Genomic DNA, 22,382 nt, shown 5'->3' on the forward strand with positions numbered 1-22,382 from the left:
TTACTGAGCCTTCCTACATAGAAATTTTTCTTTTCTTTTTTTCCAGTTACAGAGCAACTGCCCTAATTTAGGCTTTAATTATTGCTCAGTGGACGACTCTGTGACTGCTTTCCCTGCCAACCCTTTGCTCTGCTGTCACTGGTACAAACAAGTAACATTTAATGGCTACTATAAAATTCCTTTCTGCCCCTGTCATATTCCTTCCTGTCACCCCTTTTTCTACTCATAGTCATGGAGGGATTTCCTTTAACTATTTGGAAAAGTCAAAAATTTTCACCATAGTTTGCAAAACCTGTTACAACCTACATTTTCAATTTCATCTCCACTTAAGAACTAGGATTGAGACTAAAATTATGCTTCCACGTGCTGATGAAAACAGTTATTAATAAAAATAAACAGTTCTTAGTAATGCATACAATAAGACAAAAAATATTACATTCCTGATTCAAAGATAGCAAGTAAAGCTTGAACATTAGTTGCAGTCAATTTAATATTGTTAACAACACTAATTAAATAAAATTGACAATTAAAGTAATGCTTATATTCCCAAAGAATTAAAATAAAGCTAAAGAAGTACATTTCCCCCATAGCTTGAAACTGATGAAATAAAAAACTCCAAAGTAAATACTATAATTTAAGGTAATATTTGAGATTACAAAAGTAAAACATTTATTAAATAGCACACTAGTGGCCAAACACTAGACTGGGACAATAGTTATGGGACAAAGAAAATAATCTCTGAAAGAAAACAGAACAATTGCTATTTATTTTTCATTGAGATTTAAACATGGAAAATCTACTTCGGGGTATGGTTTTATTTTCACTTTCCTTTGTATGACTGGATGTTTGCAACATCAACTTCCTATCTGTGGGTTTACTAGCTTCCAATAGCTCCACTTTGACCCAATAATATTTTCTAGTGATATGGTACATTTACAATCACCCAAGAAGTGATGACAATCAGAGATAATGCATTGTTGCTAAAGTCAGAAATAATTTGGAATTAAAAAATTGTTTTACATCCAGATCCATAGGCTCTTTTCAACTGAGTCACTAGATGATAGGAAATGCCCTGAAAGCACCAGAGGTCAACTCAGACAGACTCAGGCTGAAAAGGTCCAGCAATGTGAGCACATGCAGGAGTGTAATGGACAGAATAGATGTTGCCAAAAGGAAAGGCTACTTAAAATCCATCACAATTAAGTTCAGCAGCTCACTTCTTACATGAGACTTTGCCTTAGAGAAAAGAAGATACAAGTTACTTGCTGAGTTATAATGTGGTTTGGGGTAAGGCAATCTTCTATTTTTACAAGAGAATAAGTGTCATGTTACTCTAGCCACACTTTTGTAAGAATTATTTACTGTGAGCCTGGAAAAGATTCTGATCATGAGATGACAGTAAAAGAATAATGTCTCAAGACACTTGACTTTCCCAGGAAGTAAGAAAAAGCCTGGCCTGGATCCATCCTGGCTTTTCGAGGCTGTCCAAGTCTTTGCAAAAGAGCTTAAAGCGTCCCTCGCTTTATCTTAAAACTCTGCTGCAACAATCAAAGCTTAGTCCTGGAGTTGTTTTGTTGCACCCAAAAATCTGGGAGGCCAAACTATTTTCTCCAAGGAGGCTGTATTCATCTCAGATGACATGAAATGAGACCAAGGACAAGGAAATCATTCAAACTGCTCCCAGAGCCCCTTATCTCCCTGAAGCCAAGACCACAGGTGAAAGAAGAGCCTAAGGTGTGGGCGATGGATGCTGTCCCAAACACCCAGGGATTCCCTGGCTCAACATGACTGGCTATTGCTCAAGCATCTCGGTCCTTCCTGGAGTAATGGCAGCGTCCACCACCTCGACTGAGGCTCCAAAATTAAAAAGGTACATATTTGGAAGGATGTTATTACTTTGATAGCCAGTCTGTGGTAGAAACTCCTGCCAACTAAGGTCACCAATCAGGTGAATTTAGAAGTCAGATTAAATGGTCTTAATACAACTTCCAACTGTATAACCCTACAGTTTGTGTACAATAAATTAAAAAATTTTTAAAAAGATTCATAAAAAGGAAGGGTGAAGGAAAGAGAGAAAAAAAGAGAAATATAAAGAAGGGCTCGCAGGCATGATATGATGTATAAGAAAGGTACAAAGAAAAAGGACAGACGCCAAAGATCTTGCCAATAGTTTTAACCTAAATAAATCTTTAGGTCAGTGTAGAAGGGGGACTTAAAGTAAACTAAACTCCTCATTGCTACTGAACTCGGGAAAAAAAAATCAATGACTTTCAGAGTTCATGCAGTTTCACCATAGCAGTCCTATTAAAATCCTCTAGGTTTCCTTCCTTAAGACTCAAATGCTCCCTAGAGAAAATGTTAACTCATAATGAGGAAGTTTACAAATTATTGGCCATTTTCTATTAAGAGCAACTAGATACAGAGTTATGCTTAGAGCATAATTAAGCTAATAACTTCCAAAAGGTGCACAGTGAAATCCAGTGTCGCAAATGTTTGCACAAGATAGCTCTCTTGGGTAGCAAATAATAATTGGCAATGCCATGTTATCTGAGTACAGTATTTTAATTTTATATTCCAAAAGTGTAATAATGAATCAAATGGAAAAAAAAAAAAAACCTAGATGTGTACATTGGAAATTTAAAGGTCAACAGGTGACTAGAACTAATAACAGAAGAAACTTGAGAAAGATAAAGTAACATAAAACCAGAACAATAATGCTGAAAATGAGACTGGTTTTCTCAGTTACATCAGTCCCCTATATAAGAATCAGTTGATGACAGATGTGATTTGCGAGATGTAGGTGAAACACACTGAGTAGATAATTGGTTAGTAGTTATCAAAGACACTTGGAAATTAATAATGATAAAACATAGGAATTAAAGGGGGGGACTCAATCCTATTACAACTTTTATCACATTATTTCCACCAATGAAAGAATCACAACATGAGGCAGAAAGAAGGCGGGCCATGCCCCACTCACCTGCTTCTCTGTGAGAATGACCCTCCCCAGTAACTGATCTTCTAGACCCTTCATGGTGACAGTGAAGTCGATGATGGAAGTTCGAGCGCTTATTTCAGGGGTGTAGGCTGGATTGGGCAGCTTGGTGGTAATGTAGACCCTGAAGCCATCCATCACATCTACCTCCTTGTCACTGACTTTCACCTTTTTTATCAAAAAGAAAGCTACAAGTAATAAAACAGAGCTATACCTTACCACATCCTTTTCCCACAGGATCGAGTGTGGTTTTAACAGCTAGGTACCCAGAGACACTTTGTATACCAAAAAAGAAATGGTCATTAGGCATTCACAGGGCTTCAAGGCACAAGGATGAAAGGGAGGACGTTCCATAGACACTATATCATGAATGTAGAATTGAAGTTCCATAGACACTATATCATGAATGCAGAATTGATCACCAAAACCGTCGTGATCATACTGCAGAGAACCCATACTGGTTCAGAAGTCAACACTGATGATGTTACACGTGCACCAAGAGGGTATGAAAAGGTTGATCACTCCCATGAGATTTCCTGGGGATGTTACAGTAGGCTCCCAAGGAGGTCCTGAAAAATTGCTTGAGAGTGTTGGGAGGGGCAGCTGTTTTAGGGCTTTATGGTGGTTACAGAATGGGGCTGGGATGAGTTTTCCCCATACATGGTCATGAACAGTGGGTTGCATGGCTTGAACATCCCACCTGTGCCAAAGGAGAGAGGACCCAGGTTTTCTTATCAGTTTGCCCAGATCTTGGATGGAAGGGAAGAGGGACAGGATGGGGCTTGAAAACTGTCACAGTCAAACATCAAATGGAGTCAGACTCTATTACACAAGTGAAGTAGATACTCCGAAAAGGACTACTCTTGAATGCCTTAACCCCAACTCAGAAAGTGTAAAGGAGAATGCAAAAGCCTCTTGCCACTGACTCAAATTTGAGTTGCTGCCTATAGAGAAGTTGTCCTCTGTGTCACATTTACCTGGCCTCATGGTAATTGTTCCGCACATGGTCAGCTATTGGTTTAACCTACCTTAAATGTAGACCCGGTCTTAATGAAGTTCTTCTCCAAAACATTATCCAGGGCTGGATCTAGTTCCTCCCCAACATCTTCAATAAGCAAGGGCCTTCCAAGAGAAAGACTGTCCTCCAGGTGGTTTCTGAAGTACTTGTGATTTAGAGATGTGATCTAGAAACAAGATTGAAACGTTGCTCTCAACAGAGAGTATCAGGATGCAAGGCACAGAGATAACTGATAGTAAGTGGTACCTACGCATGCTAGCCCTGGAGACAAATACAGAAACTTTTAGAGACTCTTATTTGAAACCACACATGGTGAAATGAACAGAAAGCTTAAGTCGTTTTCAGTCTTCTCCTTATCAAACTATCATTCCCTTTTCCTGGGAAGCATGTAAAGCCTCTGTGGGGCAATGCTGCTTTTCCTCACCACCTTTGTTGGCCAATAATCATGGAATAATTAGGAAGTGTCTTTATAAAATGCTGCACACTCAGTGTGATACAGCTCTTCCCTGCTCTGTTTATCAAGGAGAACCTTAACAGAAGGGAGTCTGAAACCCTTGAAAGATGGCATTAGGAGAAATCAACACAAATGCAACCAATGAGAGTTTTAGAAGCTGTTTCTGAGTATTAATATCTAAATTTAAAAGGATTTCTAAGTATCCAATATTTCTTTATTTTCAGATACTATTGAACCGAGGCAATAAGATCTGTTAGTAACATAAATATACTCAAACACAGATTACCTGGAGCTCATTTTGATTTTCTTTATTTTTAATCCAGATCTTGCCTTGAGTCTGTGGATCAATTAACAAAGGGTAGCGAGATGCCTTGGTGACAATAATTCCATTCTGAATGGACAGATCATCATTTGGCAAGCCCTGGAGGTTCCACTCACTAATGGTCGGGGCATCAATCAACATCTCATTGAGATTTAGGTTGTCTCCAAACGGAATTTCCCTGGCTTTCATCTCCTTCTGCCAGTCATTTAACAGCAGATTGCGAAATTCTTGGTTAAATGGACCAGAATACGATAGAAAAGCTGTAGCCAGCAACACATCCCCTAAAATTGAAAACAAAACACCACTGACACACTGACACACTTCGTGATCTGCCTGGTAATTCTGAGGAATATTAAACATGAAAAAGAAAAAAGACAACCATTCTTTTAAACTAAATTTTGGAAATCAAATTGTAACCACAAGTTGCTGGGTCTTATGAATAAGCAGTAGTTTAGTTCATTGTGAAAAAGTCCAAAGGGTCCACCAAGTAGTCACTGCTAGTGATCAAGCACTGGATTATTTTGACTCTTGTTGGATATCAGAGGATCAGAAGGTAGAGCCTCCATTCTAAGTGACCTTGATGGATACAGTCATTGAGTCACAGGAGAATTCAAAAAATGATCTGATAATAAGAGGTTTAAAGGTCATTAACACATCTAATAATGGGTGCCTAAACGCCAGGCCAACATCCTTTTGAAATAGCTGGACACAGACACACACACAGACAGACAGACATACACACACACACATATATTACAAGTATTCGAGTGTTGGTCTATATTCTGATTAAAGCTTATGTTTGCTCACTCCCTATCACAATCAATACATTATCTCATTAATAAAGGAATTTACATACCTACAAGCCTTTTTGTTTGAGTGGCAAACTCTTTACTTTGCTCTGTCCATCTTTCTTTTTCTCCTGCTAAGCCCCCAATCAGCGCGGACGCGGTCTGCATCTTATGTCTGCACCGCTCTGCATCTTCAAGCAAGGTCTGAAAACAGCCAGGGTCAGATGAATGCATTAAAAAGATGCAGTATATATGCCGTGAAATAAAAAAGAACAAAATAATGCCATTTGCAGCAACATGGATGGAACTAGAGACCCTCATGTTAAGTGAAGTAAGTCAGAAAGAGAAAAACAAATACTGTATGATATCACTTACATCTGAAATCTAATACATGGCCCAAATGAACCTACCTACAGAAAAGAAACAAACTCATGGAGAACAGACTTGTGGCTGCCAAGAGAGAAGGGGAGGGAATGGGATGGACTGGGAGTTTGGGATTGGTAGATAAAAACTACTGCATTTGGAGTGGATAAGCAATGAAATCCTGTGTGTAGCACAGGGAACGACATCTAGTAACTTGGGATGGAATGTGACAGAGGAAAATGTGAGAAAAAGAACAAATATATATATGACTGGGTCACTTTGCTGTAAAGCAGAAATTGACAGAATGTTGTAAATCAACACAACTCTAATAAAAAATAAATTTAAAAGATAGTAAAATAAAATAAAACAGCCAGGATCAGAAGTAAACTTTTGTTCACATAAATATAGCTTGGAGCTCAAAAACATAACTTTACAACATTATAGGTTATCTGCCTTTCTAAGACCATACACTCCTTTTCTATGTGCCTGCATTAGTCCGGCCTGTCTCTTAAGCTCTGTCTATGGAACGTGGATGGATTCCTTAGTAGGGGCCCTGGGCCAATGGGCAGACCCTCCCCAGATGCTAATAAACTGAGAGATCATGGAAATTTGCATCATTTATAATTTTCCCATTAAAAATTAGAAATACAATATAAGCATACATGCTATTATCACATAGCACAAAATGTAAAGAAATATATATTCTTACTTAACAATGAGGAGTATTTCTCACATTAAAGTTCTAGCATCATGACTGCTTTATCTGACTTTACAGCTCCTTTTACTTTAAGTGAAATTTTAGACTGTCTCCACGTTGTGGGGTTCTGAAGCTCACGCACAAATTCCAGCTACACTGGCTCAGCAGATCCCTCCCTGCTGGTCTCTGTGTCGATAAGACCTTTACCTAGACCTCCACACACTGTTAGCATTCAGTGCTTTGGTTTTTTGTTGTTGTTGTTGTTGTTGTTGTTGTTGTTTGCTACCATATACCCATTTTTTGAAGGAAATTTTATTGGAGTACAGTTGACTGAGAAAATTGTGTGAGTGTCAGATGTACACAAAATAAATTGGTTATACATATACATACATCTCTGTCCCTTTTCAGATTCTTTTCCCATTCTTTTCCCAAAACTCAGCATTGAGTAGATTGCCCATGCTATACAGTAGGTCCAGCGCTTTGTTTCTCTATATTTAAGAGACAGCTGCTGGGGTTAATAGATGCAAACTATTGCCTTTGGAATGGATAAGCAATGAAGTCCTGCTGTAGAGCACTGGGAACTATATCTAGTCACTTATGACGGAGGATAATGTGAGAAAAAAGAATGTATATATGTATGTGTGACTGGATCACCTTGCTGTACAGTAGAAAATTAACAGAAAATTGTAAACCAGCTATAATGGAAAAAAATAAAAATCACTCAAATAAAATAAAAAGAGACAGCTGCTAATTCTACTTGCAAAAATGTATACTTATGAAATAATAATAGATTCAGATAAAGATTTAGCTAGGTAACCAGTCACTGGAAGTTCATGCATAATATTTACATACATTTATATTATATATATAATAGCATGTGAAACTGGATTATGATCATCATATAATTACAGATGTGATCATTTCATTTGAGTAATAAAAAATAGCATATATATGTTAAATGTCTAACAATTACATGCATATGAATTATTTACATGGATTATGGTATATTGTGCATAAGGATACTCTGAAACCATTAAAAAAATACAATCATTAAGAAAAAAAGTCATTACGTTAAAGAAAAATAATTGTTAAGTTAAAATTCAGTTTATAAAGAAGTATGTATTGGGATCCTCTCATATCCAATGAGAGTCAAAATAATCCAGTGCTTGATCACTAGCAGCAACTGCTTGGTGGACCCTTTGGACTTTTTCACAATGAATCAAACTACTGCTTATTCATAAGACCCAGCAACTTGTGGTTACAATTTGATTTCCATTACAATTTTACATGGGTTTTAAACATATATAAATCAGGCATATATGCAGATAAAGAGCAAAATATTTTTAGTCTTCATCTCCAGGGTTACTTATGCGTATTCTCTCTCAGGAACATGAATTGCTTTTGTCATAATAACACAGTAGCGTGTTTTTCAGAAGCAAGATATTTGTTCCAGTTTGTTACATTCTACTCTGTTTTCCTTCCCACCAGAGTTAATGCAGGAACCCCAAAAGCCCAGCTGAGAGGTGCTCTGGTACATCTACACCACCCATATTTGTTTGTTTCTCCCTGAGAAGAAAGATGCCAGCTGGAAATATGATATGACATCACGTATTTCTACCCACCTTGAAAAAAACTTTCACATGAAAAATATTTTAATAATTCAGTTATTGTCCCTAAATTCTCCATTCCCATGTAGCCAAAGAAAATGGCCAGCCCAGTCTCTTCTGGCTTTTGTGGTTTTTTTGGAAGCCTGGGCTCCTTTGGGGGACTGAAAAATGGGGGGAAGGAGAGGAACAAATGTCTGCAAGGGCAGGAGGAAAAAGCGCATTCTACCCTGCAAGCCTGGCGGGGGAGTTGCAGTGAGTTCCGGGGAGGAGAAACTGGATTATGATTGACAAGCATTTGTGTATAAACATACACATAAAAAATAAAAATCATTAAAAAATTTTTAAAAACCATACAGATAAAAAACCTGAGATCCCAGAGGAAAGGCATTTGAATTTCTCATTCATCAGGACTTTATAGCGATTATTTTTCTCCTCTGATTCTAGTACATGTTTACTCAGATAATCTGTATTTGTAAAACCTCTTCAATGATTTTCTTAAAGTGGTCCCACAAAATCTGTATCTGCCTCTGATAAAGCCCCTGTTTGGTGAAGCAGAGCTAGATTCTCTGTGTTCTTTCCTTGATGGAGAAAGAAAGGAGGAGAGGAATGAAGGGTTGACCACAGCTAGGTGGGTGAGTGACAGGCCCTGCCCCAGAGGACAGTGACCTGTTTCTCCGTCGTGGCCTGCTCATATTCGGCCTGTACCACATCCAGCTCGGCTTGCTTGTCGTCCAGCTCAGCCTGGGCCTTCTGCAGATCCTGCATGGCCAACACATAGCGATTCTCCTGCACCACCAGGTTGGCCTGCATGGGACACACACAGGGTAAAGGGACGGACAGCAAACCAAACATCCAGCACGTCAGCGTCTGAGAACTCAGCAGAGCACACGCTGTACCTTTTCCCTGTTCCACCCCAAGAGTCTTCTCAAACTGCATTAATTCAAGACCAAATCTTAATGTGAACTTGACATAAATTGTTTCTAAGCAAAAAATTATAATTCTTTAGAATCGAATTCAGACTTTTTTTTTTTTCCATTAAAGTGCCAGATAATAAATAGTTTAGGCTTTTGGGGCCAAGAGGCAAAAATCAAGACTATCCTTAAGGTATTCATTTTAAAACTTTATGAGCCATACAAATACAGGTGGTGGGTTAGATTTGGCCTGTGGATCACAGTTTGCCAATTCCTAAATCAGAGCATTATAATATGAAATGCATATAGGCAAATTACAGAATATTGTAATGTTGAGTTATAGAAAAATAATGAATATTTAGAACCATCTGCCTAGTAGAATTTATCACTGCTGCTGAGAATGTTAAAACAATACAAAGGATGAAACATAATTAATCACTAAATGTAAATAAAGATCTAGGGTTTTGGGTAGTGCTGGACTTGAGGACATTCTTATAATTTTCATATATTGCCTGCCTTCCAAAAAAGAATTTATACTCGATCTATGACCAAATAAGAATATGTTTTAAGGAAGCTACTAAATTAGATTCAAAGACATAATCAAAAGCAATATTGAAAAAAGATGAAGTGGAGAAAATAGTCTGTGCTTGCAGGAATTTAAATCCTTTTTAAAAATTCTGAAATCAAAGTTCTTTCCATGTCTTTAAAATGTTAAAACCGACTTTAGTGGGGACACCCACTAAAGAGCCATATTCGTACTCTTGTAATGTTATGTATATGTGAACTGATATTTACTGGTTTTCACAGGGTTTCCAAGGAGAAATCTCATTACAACGAAATTCAGGAGTTCCCATTGTTGCACAGCGGAAACAAATCCGACTGGTATCCATAAGGGATGCGGGTTCCATCCCTGGCCTCGTTCAGTGGGTCGGGGATCCAGCATTGCTGTGAACGGTGGTGTTGCTGTTGCTGGCAGCTGTAGCTTCGATTTGACCCCCAGCCTGGAAATTTCCACATGCCATGGGTGTGGCCCTGAAAAAAAAAAAAGAATGAAATTGAATAGAATCTAAATTGCTACCCTTGTAATTAATATTCATTTAAGTTTACTTACTAAGAGAAGTCTATAGGAATTGTAAGATAAAAAACAGTCCCTCACTGCCTCCATTACTAATTAGTGGTAAAGAGGTTCCAAGTGGAGTTTAAGGAGTGGTCTTCATCCCTCTTTACTTGGCGTCGTCGTGAGCTGTGGTGTAGGTCACAGATGCAACTCAGATCTGGCATTGCTATGGCTGTATGTAGACCAGCAACAACAGCTCTGATTCAACCCCTAGCCTGGGAACCTCCACGTGCTGGGTATGGCCCTAAAAAGACAAAAAGACAAAAAAATATAGATATAATTACTCAAAGGGAAACACTGGCATATTCTCAAGTCACTCTTTTTTTTTTTTTTTGTCTTTTTGTCTTTGCTAGGGCAGCTCCCTCGGCATATGGAGGTTCCCAGGCTAGAGGTCTAATTGGAGCTGTAGCTGCCGGCCTATGCCAGAGCCACAGCAACACAGGATCCGAGCGGTGTCTGCAACCTAACCATAGCTCACAGCACCACTGAATCCTTAACCCACCGAGCAAGGCCAGGGATCGAACCCGCAACCTCATGGTTCCTAATTGGATTCATTAACCACTGAGCCACGATGGGAACTCCCTCAAGTCACATTAAATAAAGGATGACAGTCAGTTTCTTTCCTGGGGGACAAATGAGGGAGAGGGAACGTGATATCATCCCCAAAGCCATGACCAGTCACCAGTGGCTATGTGTTAACCCTGCCTCACTTGGACATTCCCTGGCAGGAGATCTTGGACATGACTGATGAATCTTATGCTACATTTTTCTCTGTTTCTTTTTTGTTCAAGTTGACATTGTGGTGGGGGGTGGAATGTCCAGCAGCCCACAGTGGATGTAGATCCTTGCCAACACCCATGCTTAAGGCCCATACAATTCTGACTGGAGTAGGACCACAAAGAAGAAGCATCCCATGATCAGCCTAGCTCTCCCTGTGGGCTTGGGTACAGTCACCAGAGGACAAGGCTCCTGTGCTGTTAGGAAAAGACAAGCCCAGTTAGTGAGAGACTGCTTGCTGGCACACATCCCCCAGCTCCACCCAGGAGGCTTACCTTCAGGGGCAGCACCTCTCTGTTTATAGAAAAGAAGGTGGCCATGGCCTTGGTCCAGGAACAAAGACCCGCTACATTCCCACACACGCGTTTGGCAGTTTCAATGTTGTAGTCTGCCATTTCAAAGTAAGGGTTCAAAAATTCTATCACTTCTTCATTGATGGTGTCTTTGGGGAATTGCTAAGGATGAATGGAGTAAAATAAAGTCAAAACACCTCTTTCCAGGAAGTCTTGTTCACATCATGCTCACAATGCCACTGAAACTGTTAAAAAACCAAGAGATGAATGACACCGTATTCTGTTGATATTTCAGGACATTAGGCAAAAGTCATATATACCTATAGATATATAGTGATACATATATTTAGCATTATATATAAAACAAATATATATTTAGATATATATATATATACATATTCAGCATTTAGCAGCAACCAAATGCCTAATATATTCAGACAGATATTCTATAAGCTTACCTGAAATGTGAAGATAATAAGTTGATGATGATGAAGTAATTTTTAATCATTGAATATGAGAGAACCATTCTCTTCTGGAGGAATTAAATTTTTAAATAGTAGCAGAAATGGACTAAGAGTGTCCTCCTGCATCAAAAGAGAAGGCTGACCAAACAATGAAACTGGATCTTTTTAAAGTGGTGTTTGATCAACTAAAAGAGGATGATTAAATGTATTCCAAGTAGAAAGAAATGTAGCACCTAAATAATTCAGAGAAACAAGCCTTCGCAGAACATACATAACACAGAGTGAAACACACTCATTCAGATCTCTTTTAATGCAAGTTTCTTTTTTATAAGACTTGAAAAATAGCAAAGCCAGAAGAATATTTGGGGGCAGCAGAAAGAAGGTGGTGACAAGAAGCAAATAGCAAGGTAGCTTCCGAGAGCGGTGGCTGTGCACCAGGTGTATTAAGCAAGTCCAATTCCATTGTCATTTTTCAATAACACTTTTTGAGTGTTTTTTGTTGTTCTTGACTACGCCCCCTCACCACTGCCATTCTACACTCTCACAGCACAATTAATCACCACCTCCTCTCCACTCCAATAGCATGTTATTCCTTCACGGTGACACTTACATCATAGAGGTTTATATTTTAATTATCTGAAACAAGTCTGCTATGGCCCATTGGTTTCATAGGCTACTTGCTATTAGAGCTGCTGTAAGGGTCCTCAGAACATGATCTGGCCACATGGCCAATGCTGAATGAGAAACTGAATGAAAACCAGTGCTGAAGTTACTGCTTGGGAAATGGTCAGAAACTGGGTACCCCCAGTTAGTTGCCTCAAGATCTAAACATGAAAGATAAAACAATAAAATTTCTAGAAGAAAATACAGAAGCATTTATTCTGCCTTCGAGTCGGGCAAAGATTTCCTAAACACAGCACAGAAAGCACTATTAAGGAAAATGCTGATAAGGAGTTCCCATCGTGACACAGTGGTTAACAAATCCGACTAGGAACCATGAGGTTGCAGGTTCGATCCCTGGCCTTGCTCAGTGGGTTAAGGATCCGGTGTTGCCGTGAGCTGTGGTGTAGGTTGCATACGCAGCTTGGATCCTCCGTGCTGTGGCTCTGGCGTAGGCCAGTGGCTATAGCTCCAATTAGACCCCTAGCCTGGGAACCTCCATGTGCTGCAGGAGCGGCTCAAGAAAAAGGCAAAAAGACAAAAAAAAAAAAAAAAAAAGGAAAATGTTGATAAACTTAAGTACATCTGCTTATCCAAACACACTATTAATGGAATGAACAGCTAAAGCAGAAAGTGAAAGAAGACATTTGCAAACATACAAATGACAAGTTACTCATATTTTATATATAAAGAAATTCTAGGAGTTCCCATCATAGCTCAGCAGTTAATGAACCCAATTAGGATCCGTGAGGACTTGGGTTCAATCCCTGGCCTCGCTCAGTGGATTAAGGATATGGTGTTGTCATGAGCTGTCATGTAAGTTGCAGGTGTGGCTCGCATCCCGCTTTGCTGTGGCTGTGGCGTAGGCCGGCAGCTACAGCTCTGATTTGACCCCTAGCCTGGGAACCCCCACATGTCGTGGGTGCATCCCTAAAAAAGGCAAAAAGGCAAAAAACAAAAAAAATGAACAAACAAAAAAGAAATTCTACAAAGAAAAATTAAACATGTAAGACACCTGAACAGGCACTCATCAAAAGAATTCCCAAGGGGCTCATAAACTGATGAACAGCTTTTCAGCATTATTAGTCATCAGGGAAATGCAAACTAAACCCACAATAATAAGACACTACTACAAATCCATCAAAACAGCCAAAAATAGAAAATAGTTAAGACATGAAGCAGCTTACACACAGTTGGTGAATGTGTAAATTAATTCAAGAATTTTTGAAAACTCTTTTGTACTATGTAGCAAGTCTGATTAAATGTATAATCTCAGACCCAGAAATTTCACTCCTGAGTAGAGAGCTAATAAAATGCACATAATCCCACTAAATGACCAACATTCATAGCAGCTTCATTTTTTTCACTGTTTTCTCCACTATTAAGTACTAAGGTATTAACAAGTACAATGAATACAATGATTACATTGATGAGCTCTCATTTGTATGAAGTATAACAAAAAGAATAAGTAAAGTTCAGTTAGTCTTGGAAAAATCCCAACTCCCAGTTTGAATAAATAAAATCTATTAATGTAGGTCTGGTTACTATAGGCAGTATGTTGTTTAAAGACTGCTTGCCTAGAAAAAATATATAATTGAAAATGCTAAGATTGTCAGATACTCAAAATCCATCAAGGAAATATCTGCCTTACTACATTTTCATAGGTGCCTTAGAGCACCCAAAATATAGAGCAAATACTGTGGCCTTATACTGAACATAGTAGCTTTATTTATAACAGCCCCAAACTAGCAACAACTCAAAAATCCATCAGCAGTACAATGAACAAACTAATTAAAGCATACTAGAGTTTCACACTGGTGCTGGATCATATAAGCTCATGAGACACAATTGCTAAACTTTCAGAAATGTTGCAAACTCGTTTAACAGAGTCATTATTAAAAATTATATAAATGCACAATTAAAATGTTATTTTAAACAAAAATAGTGTATAATCAAAAGTCATCACCTTCTAATTCTTTGACTACATTTTACTATCTTTTTTTGAGGTCATTTGCATTTATTGTACCTATTAGGTGGGAATACTATGCACCTCTTCCCAACTCTGCATTCGGCATCGTCACTTTGATAACTTGAAATTGGCCGTTGTAGGGATGTCTATACCATGAAAATTGGCAAACACTACAAATTAGGGATTGTTTCCTTTTTTCTCCCCAGAGAACCAGTTGTTAAACATCTTTCACACACTATTCCATATTCATCTACTGGAAAGCTATACAGCAATGAAGAAAGAATGACATACTGTCCTTTGCAAGGATAAGAAAGAACCTCACAGATGTGTTGAATGAAAGAGATCAAAAGAGTTTGTATAATGATTTCACATGTAAATTTCAAAATGGGCAAAACTAATTATTGGGATAAATGTCAAAATAATATTTATTTTAAGAGACATTACTGACTGTGTTAGGACATAGGAGAGGCTGCTGGGGTCTGGAAATACAAATCTTGATTTCAGTGTTCACTAATAGGTATATACATATGTAAATATTCATTAAGCTATACACTTAAAATTTGTGCATTTTGTCATATATAAATGCTCTACCATAACGGCACTTAAAAATGCAAATTAATACTCAAAAATACTATTAAGACTTACAAAACAAAAATATGTATGTGTTTGTATGCATATAATATATGCATATATGTTTCATTCCCTAAAATGATTTTTTTAACTTTTACTGAAATGTTTCATTGATGATTTTGTTTGGTTTTGTTTTGTGGGGTTTTTTTTTTTCCTTTTATTTTAGAGCCACACCCATGGCATATGGAGGTTCCCAAGCTAGGGGTCAAATCAGAGCTGCAGCTGCCAGCTTACACCACAACCACAGCAACACGGGATCCAAGCTGAGTCTGAAACCTACACTACAGCTCATGGAAAGGCCAGATCCTCAACTCACTGAGCAAGGCCAGGCATTGAACCTGCATCCTCATGGATGCTGGTCAGATTCGTTTCCACAGAGTCACAATGGGGAACTCCCAGATGATGTTTTAATATGTTTAAAATCTGTCAGGAAAAGCCCTAGTGCTTAAAATGTCTTAGTTTAAAAAATAAGTAAAAAGGAAATTCTACTCTGAAAAAATAGTTAAATACATGTTCAAAATATGTATGCAGACTATTTTTCAGGCTTAAGAAGAAAGAAATTTTCCCATTTGTGACAACATGGATGGCCCTGGAGGACATTACGCTAAGTGAAAAAAAGCCAGACAGAGAAAGACAAATACTGCATGATCTTACTTATATGTGGACTCTAAAACTGTCAAACTCAAAGAAGCAGAGAGTAGAATGGTGGTAGCCAAGGGCTGGGCGGAGGAGGAAAGGGGAAGATGTTGGTCAAGGGACACAAAACGTCAGTTATGCAAGATAAGTTCTGGGAACCCAAACCAGCAATGGGAATACAGTTAACAATTCTGCATTGCATACTTGAAATTTGCTAAGAGGGTAGATCTCAGGCGTTCTCGCCACAGAAAAAAAGGAGAGGGATGGTAGCTATGGGAGGTGATGGATATTTAATTAGCTATTTCTTGCATTTAGTGGATGGATTGTGGTGAACTCATTTCACAAGGAATACATTTTTCCAAATATCAAGTCATACAGCTTAATTATATAAAATTTGTATTTATCAATGACACCCCACTAATGATGAAAAATTCAATAAGTAAAAAACACTCTTTTTTGGAAACGTATTCTATTAAAGGACACAGATAACCTAAAGAAGTCCGAGTCCCCTCTTAGCCCATCTTTATCAAACTACCAACCTGCAAATTCTGTAGAAAGTTTCCTGCCGTCATCAGTTTTAAAGATTCCTGCCAGGAAGGAATTGTACAGCTTTTTTCCAGGTCAATTTTCACTGCATTGACTTTCCTCTGAAACAGCAGCAGCACACAATCCATGATCCTCATGATGAGATGCGGGGGTCGGCCCAGGGTGCGAACAGTAGCAATGTCAGAAGGCTTGATGGTCTAAGGCAGCAAGGGAGGTTATCATCTAATCTCAGATAAGAAACTGCAGAAAGCAAACCTTTAATCTCTAAAGGCTACTACTTCCACAGAGGAAAGCAAGCTCGAGGCAGTCATGGGGGCCAGGTACATATTTAATCCCAAAGAAACACACATCCCCAAAAGTTATTACAATTCAAATTGACAATGAGAAGAGAGTGAGAGAAATGTGGGAGAGCAGATAAGGAGCTGTGACTTCTCTAGAATGGCACAGACCACTTAGTGTCAGAAAAAAAAAAAAAAAACTGTAATCTGAAAGAAAAAGAATTGTCAGCACTTAAATAGATTCCAGGGATTCTAAACCAGGATAACTCCAACATTTGCAGTGCTTTTTTACTCACTAGTTATGTAGGTCAAGAATCTGCCTTTCTCTCTTAAGACTTGTCACCATGGATTGACACTAGCGGGTAGCCTCAGGGCTGCCAGATTGAATAATTAGAGGTTTCTTAGCTGAGAACTGACCTTTAAATGATGGAACTTGAGAAATTTCATTAAGCTCTTATTAAAGTTCTGTTCCATTTCTAGTGCAGAGAATCTTATACAGTAAATTACCTAATAGTCACACAGACTGGTTGTGGGTGATAATAACTTCTCTCAAACTCTTTATGGAATAGCATTAGAAAAATATCAAAACTAAGTATCAGATACTGTCCTATTTCTAGGACATAGTGTACATTCATTCTTTCCAGATCTTTAAAACCTTTCATCTGCTTTATATCTGCACTCCTTCTTTCAAAGGAAAGTACTCAATGACTTTCTCCCAAAGTTAATGATCTTTTCTCTGAGGATTAAAAAAAGAAGAAAACCATTGCACTTGGTAATTAGAAATCAACTATGTACTTTCAAAAGGTTTGTTTCAATACTAGCATTTGCAAATTCTGGACACCTGGAAAGGAAGAATTTGTGGTAAAAAACTGGAAATGGCAGATAGACCTTATTTGAGATGTTTGGCTAGAGAAAAATAATAGCTGCCAATAGGGAAAGAAGGGTCAAATTAAAGTGGATATAACAGAACTGGGCATGCTTGTTTTTCTTTAGCTTGAAAAGGGGGAATTTTCAAACACAACTGGGTTCAATTATGTTAGGTACCCAAGTGAAAGGAGTCAGGGGCAGAGGTATATCTGAAGTTCAAACTGTTTCAGCTAAGTATCATATTCCTATTTTTATTCTGCAGGCAAAGAAATATGACTGTGTATACTTGTGTAAATACACACACACACACACACACACACACACACACATGTTAAGTCAGACTGGCACTGAGATAAGAAGAAACACATTCTTTGTTATTACCTTATTTGTTGTATAGATTTATGTAGCCTGATGCCAAAATGCTCATATGTGGATGTACCTAGAACTTTCTTAGTACACATTGGTAGTACCACATTTCAAGATTTCAAAAGCTCACAGAGAGGCAATAAAATGGAGACAAAAGCAATGAAGGATAAGCAATATGAGATTCTGCTGTATAGCACGTATGATGGAGCATGATAATGTAAGAAAAAAGAATGTATACATGTATGTGTAACTGGGTCACCTTGCTATACACTAGAAAATTGACAGAACACTGTAAATCAACTATAATAGAAAAAAATAAAAGTCATTATAAAAAAATCAATGAAGGAAATCTTTGAAAACCTCTCCCATACACCCAATCACTTTATCGCTGTTCCCACATGTTTCTGCATTGATGATCATGTAATGTTGAATATTTTAGTGGTAGAGAGTACAGTATTAGGAGAATACTAGAAAATATTTTATATTACCAAAAGAGATGCCAAGCTTTGTAAACTTGGGAAATATAAGCCTCCAAGATCTGAGATGCCATGTGCTCTATTCCTGTGATGCTATTAGATATCATGAGTCCAATAAAGGCTTAGAAGTTTCTTAACGCTATCACTGTCTTCTCTCTTTGAGCAGAGACTCTCTGTGAAGCCAGAGCATCTTAAAAGAGCAGGGGAAGGATAAAGATAAGGATCTTGAAGAGATAATTTGCATCCCCATGTTCACTACAGCATTATTCACAATGACCAAGATATGGAAGTAACATGAGTGTCCACTGATGGATGAATGGATAAAGAAAAGGTAGTATTTACATTCAGTGGAATATTATTTAGTCTGTAAAAATGGAAATCCTGCCCTTTGGGACAATACGGATGGACTGGAGGACATTATGCTAAATGAAATAAGCTAAACACAGAAAGACAAACACTGCATGATCTCATTTACATGTAGAATATAAAATAGACTCATAGAAGCAGAGGCAGAATGGTGGTTGCCAGGGGCTGGGGGAAGAAGGAAATGGGGAAGGACATTCAAAGGGTAAAAAGTTTTAGTTAACCAAGATAAACAAATTCTAGAGGTCTGCTATACAGCCTAGTGCCCATAGATAACAACACTTTATTGCATACTTAAAATTTGCTAAGGGGTAGAGCTTATGCTAACTGTTCTTACCACAAAAAAATCTAGCAATAATAATAATAGAGCAGGAGAAAGCTTTGAGAGTTGATGAACATGTCTACAGCCTTGAAGATGGTGATGGTTTCATAGTTTACTTATCCCTAAACTCACCAAGTTTACATATTTAATGTACAGCTTTTTATACATCAATCATCCTTTCATAAACTTGATTTTAAAAAGTGGGGTAGGAGGAGATGAGGTACCCACCAATCTGGGAGACTAGAGACCCTGGAGGACCTCGAGGATCAAAGAAGACAGTTAGCCAGTGCAAGGGGAAATGGGCAACAATAAGCTATGATGTATAACATAAAGACTAGTGTGAAAATTTGGAGAGATAAAAGAGAAGGCAATATCTTCATTGTCTCAAAAGAGTAGAAATTCACTTGTTGTATATTGACTCAGAAAGCTTAAAGACTTAACTTGGATCAAACAGATTTGGGGAGGGATGGAGTGGGAATTGGGGGTTAGTAGATGCAAACTACTACATTTGGCGTGGATAAGCAATGAGCTCCTGCTGTATAGCACAGGGAACTATATCCAATCACTTGTGATGGAACATAATGGAAGTTATTATGAGAAAGAACACTGTAGATCAACTATACTAAAAAAAAAATTTCAACAGATTAGAAGTGTTTCAGGCAGTGTGCTGAGAAAGTGGTAAAAAAAAATAATTACGTTATTTTGTTAGAATGCATGCTCAGTTGAGGTTATATAACTTGAGTTAGCAGAGGACAGATCAGCAAGGTTCCATTTCTCCAGCCATTTTCTAAGCCAGGAATCAATAACTTAAGTAGATGAGTAAGACTGAAAGAAAAGAAATCGTAAGTCCAAAAAAATTCTCAGATTGGGTCTTCAGAACTGGACCAGCTTTTTAAGGCTCAACTTATTTTACTAAACTCAACACAGTTTCTCAGAACACAACCTCCTTTCTAGTTTCATCATTGCCACACAATCATATTGAGTCACTGTGTTGGAAGCCTGGTCAAACTTTTTTTTTTTAATAGTTATTTCCCAATACAATTTTTTTCCTACTGTACACCATGGTGACCCAGTTACACATACATGTATACATTCTTTTTTCTCCCATTATCATGCTCCATCATGAGTGACTAGACATAGTTCTCAGTGCTATACAGCAGGATCTCATTGCTAATCCATTCCAAAAGCAATAGTTTACATCTGTTGACCCCAAGCTCCCAATCCATCCCACTCCTACATGAATGTGCCACCTTAGATCAGTAGTCCCTTATTTGGATAATTCATAGATACACTCGGAGAATGTTGTACCTTACAGACCTATTCCAATGTATTCAATGAATGATAAGTGGGAGAATGTTAGTTTAGAAATTTTATGTGACTTTCCCAATGTCATGTAGTTTATTGGTGAAAGAGTTGAAATGAGCATGCAGGACTCCTGACCACCATTGTATGACCATTGTATGACATAGCCCATCATTCATGAGTAAGGAAAAAGTGATATGAAGTAGCAATAGCTAAAAAAAGCAAATAACACTCCAAGCAGAAAATATTTGAAATCATTCCAGTGGAGAAAGCTTTGGTCTGAAGCAGTAGAATATTCCCTTGCTGTTATTCATCCTCTCTACCCCAATCCTCCTCATAAGAGCTACAAGCTGGCACCTGCTATATTGTGTAGATATACCTGCAAGGCTGCTTCTGCTTCTTCTAATGCTGGCTTGGCTGCTTCAAGTTTTTCCTCAGCAATGGCTTTATCTTTAGAGATGCCATCAACAATGGCCTGAGCTTTGTCCTTCACCTTCTGTACCTCAGCCTTGACCTTTTCTGCAGCCTGTGCTTTCATTGTCACTTCTTTTAAGACCTAATTCAACATAAAACAAAAGAATGACTCATCAAAAATTACCAAAGACCCAGCTGGAAATGCACATTTTTTTTCCTTAATTTGTTGATTTTTGTCCACTTACACAATTTTTCACACATAGAATTAAGAGTATTGCAGTCTAACAGAAATAAATAATTCATAATTCCATGATTATAGCTTAGTGAAGGAACATACATCATTAATATCTATGAACTGGGAATTCAAAACAACTATGGTCCACGTGTCAATGTCCACCCACCTTGTCGGCTTTATCATTGGCCACTTGTAGCTCCTTTTCTTTCACTTCCAGTTCTTTGCTCAGGGCTGCAACAGACTCTGAAGCTTCTTTTAGCTTTTCCAATCCAGTATTCATCCTGAGATTAAAAATCCAAGTGGAGAGTGTTACAATGTGTGGTTCTTGGCCACATTTTCCAAGTCTTAGTCTACTGATATAGATAGTAATGGTCATATTTGAAGAATGATGTATATACAATAGCAAACCCAAGAGGACTTGACAAAATGGGTAAATGCCCAGGTTTGATTCCACACTGAAGACATATGTATATTCTTCATATACCATGTGTGAAGAGTGAATCTGCTGAGAATACTGCGTAAGATGAGGGAACAACAGTGTCTTGAATCTGTCTCATGTAGGAAACATGTTGAATGAACTCTAGGTAAATGACAACAGACTTCAAATACTTGAAGCCCAGTCATGGAACAAAGAGAATAAATAACTTCTGTTCCTCTAAAGAGACCAATGAAGTTAAAAGAGCAGGAACAAGAGAAGAAACTAATGTAAAGCCATCACAACAGCCCGAAGAGACCAGTTGCCTGCCTGACCATCAAATAATATGGTCTTAAAGACAGGAGCCCCTGGAGTCCTTTAGTCCAACCACCCAGCCAGGGGTCCCTTAGGTAGCAAGCCTGGCTGATTCTGGCTGTATTCAGGCAGAAGATGTAAGTGTTCAGAAAAGAGCAAGGCAGAGCAGGGAGATTTGGAACAAACTTCAGAGAAGTAGGGTATTTACCAGGAGGAGAACATAAGTATCAAGCAGACTCTTCTATTGCAAACACTTAGAAAGTGTAGGAGGAGAGGGATGAGAGGAAGGAGGAGAAGATGTCTGTATCCTCAGCTTCCTCCCAAGTACGCTGTTTCCAGCACTGTCATTCATTATTATAGAAAGAAGTAGGTGACATGAAAACTTGGCAAACATTTAATCCCACTCGGCAAGAACAAATCCACGAGGAGTTCCCCTCGTGGTTCAGCGGTTACGAACCCGACTAGCATCCAAGAGGATGTGAGTTTGATCCCTGGCCTCACTCACTGGGTTGAGGATTTGGTGTTGCAAAGAGCTGTGGTGTAGGTCACAGATGAGGCTCAGGTCTGGCATGTCTATGGCTGTGGTATAGGTCAGCAGCTATAACTCCAATTCAACCCCTAGTCTGAGAACTTCCATATGCCTCAGGTGTGTCCCTAAAAAGAAAAAAAAAAAAAAAAAAGAATAAATCTGCTAGCAACCATGGAATGGTCCTCTGAACAAACTTGAGAGGAAGATTTCCCAGCCTCAGCACAACTGGTACTTGGGGCTGGACAGTTCTTTG

At 38.3% G+C, this 22,382-nt stretch overlaps 1 protein-coding gene across 1 annotated transcript in view; it reads right to left on the bottom strand.

Moving 5' to 3' along the window:
• Window positions 1–22,382, bottom strand: part of DNAH5 (dynein axonemal heavy chain 5) — a 251,923-nt gene that overhangs the window by 45,631 nt on the left and 183,910 nt on the right. Inside the window, 9 exon segments of the mRNA XM_021076646.1 lie at window positions 2,981–3,163; window positions 4,024–4,179; window positions 4,754–5,070; window positions 5,646–5,781; window positions 8,911–9,048; window positions 11,325–11,504; window positions 16,241–16,444; window positions 20,601–20,777; window positions 21,037–21,151. Of these exon segments, the coding sequence (XP_020932305.1) occupies window positions 2,981–3,163; window positions 4,024–4,179; window positions 4,754–5,070; window positions 5,646–5,781; window positions 8,911–9,048; window positions 11,325–11,504; window positions 16,241–16,444; window positions 20,601–20,777; window positions 21,037–21,151 (1,606 nt within the window).

This window comes from Sus scrofa, chromosome 16 (assembly GCF_000003025.6).
Source record: "Sus scrofa isolate TJ Tabasco breed Duroc chromosome 16, Sscrofa11.1, whole genome shotgun sequence".
Taxonomy (NCBI): Eukaryota; Metazoa; Chordata; class Mammalia; order Artiodactyla; family Suidae; genus Sus; species Sus scrofa.